General features: G+C 40.2%; 1 protein-coding gene across 1 annotated transcript in view; it reads left to right on the top strand.

Moving 5' to 3' along the window:
• Positions 1-460: 460 nt before the first annotated feature.
• LOC136796475 (FGGY carbohydrate kinase domain-containing protein-like) overlaps positions 461-627 on the top strand; it is a 7,529-nt gene continuing 7,362 nt past the window's right edge. Inside the window, exon 1 of the mRNA XM_067050293.1 lies at positions 461-560. Within this exon, the coding sequence (XP_066906394.1) occupies positions 461-560 (100 nt within the window). The remainder of the gene's footprint in view (positions 561-627) is intronic.

Raw genomic sequence — 627 nt, 5'->3', positions numbered from 1 at the left:
TTTTGGCTAATATAACTTTATATTTTACTTCCTCAATTCAATTAGTTTATTAATATATTATAGTTTTGGTTGAGTAGGTACTTAAATTAAAATAGTTTTCTTTTGATCCTTTCTTGCCTCCTTAATAATGGCCTGAGGGCCGAAAGGGAGAAGAATAAAGACAGAGAGAAAAGGAAAAACCTTGATTTGTTGCCAAGGGGATGGTTTAGGCCAGAATATTTTTATTGACTTGTTGCCAGATTTCTTCTTACCTCCTAAAAATTAAATAATTGAACATATACATATATGCGATTATGGATGATAAGTACATATACAGGCTATTTTAGTCATCTTGTATTGCCGGATGGCATTTTAAGAATGGTTGCTGGGTCCGCTGAAGGCGGTTTTGTAGTGATGGCACATGTTTGCTGAGGTGCTCACTTAGAATAGTGAGGGGCTATTCCTGCTGATGTTGATGTGAATGACTTCAGGCTGCAGAGCCAGAAGTCCCTCCCAAGGCGAGGACATCGACCAGGCCCCCTCCCAGGTCTCGGTGGAGGGGCGATCTAATGGAATAGAGGGTTAGCACAGGCTTTCAGCCCATCAAATAATTTGATGTGCCTACAGCTTATGAATTCCAGCACAGAC

Source organism: Halyomorpha halys, unplaced genomic scaffold, assembly GCF_000696795.3.
Source record: "Halyomorpha halys isolate HHAL.00 unplaced genomic scaffold, Hhal_1.1 Scaffold2860.1, whole genome shotgun sequence".
Classification (NCBI taxonomy): Eukaryota; Metazoa; Arthropoda; class Insecta; order Hemiptera; family Pentatomidae; genus Halyomorpha; species Halyomorpha halys.
Note: the sequence above shows the minus strand (reverse complement) of the source record. Positions and strands in the feature narration are given on the sequence as shown.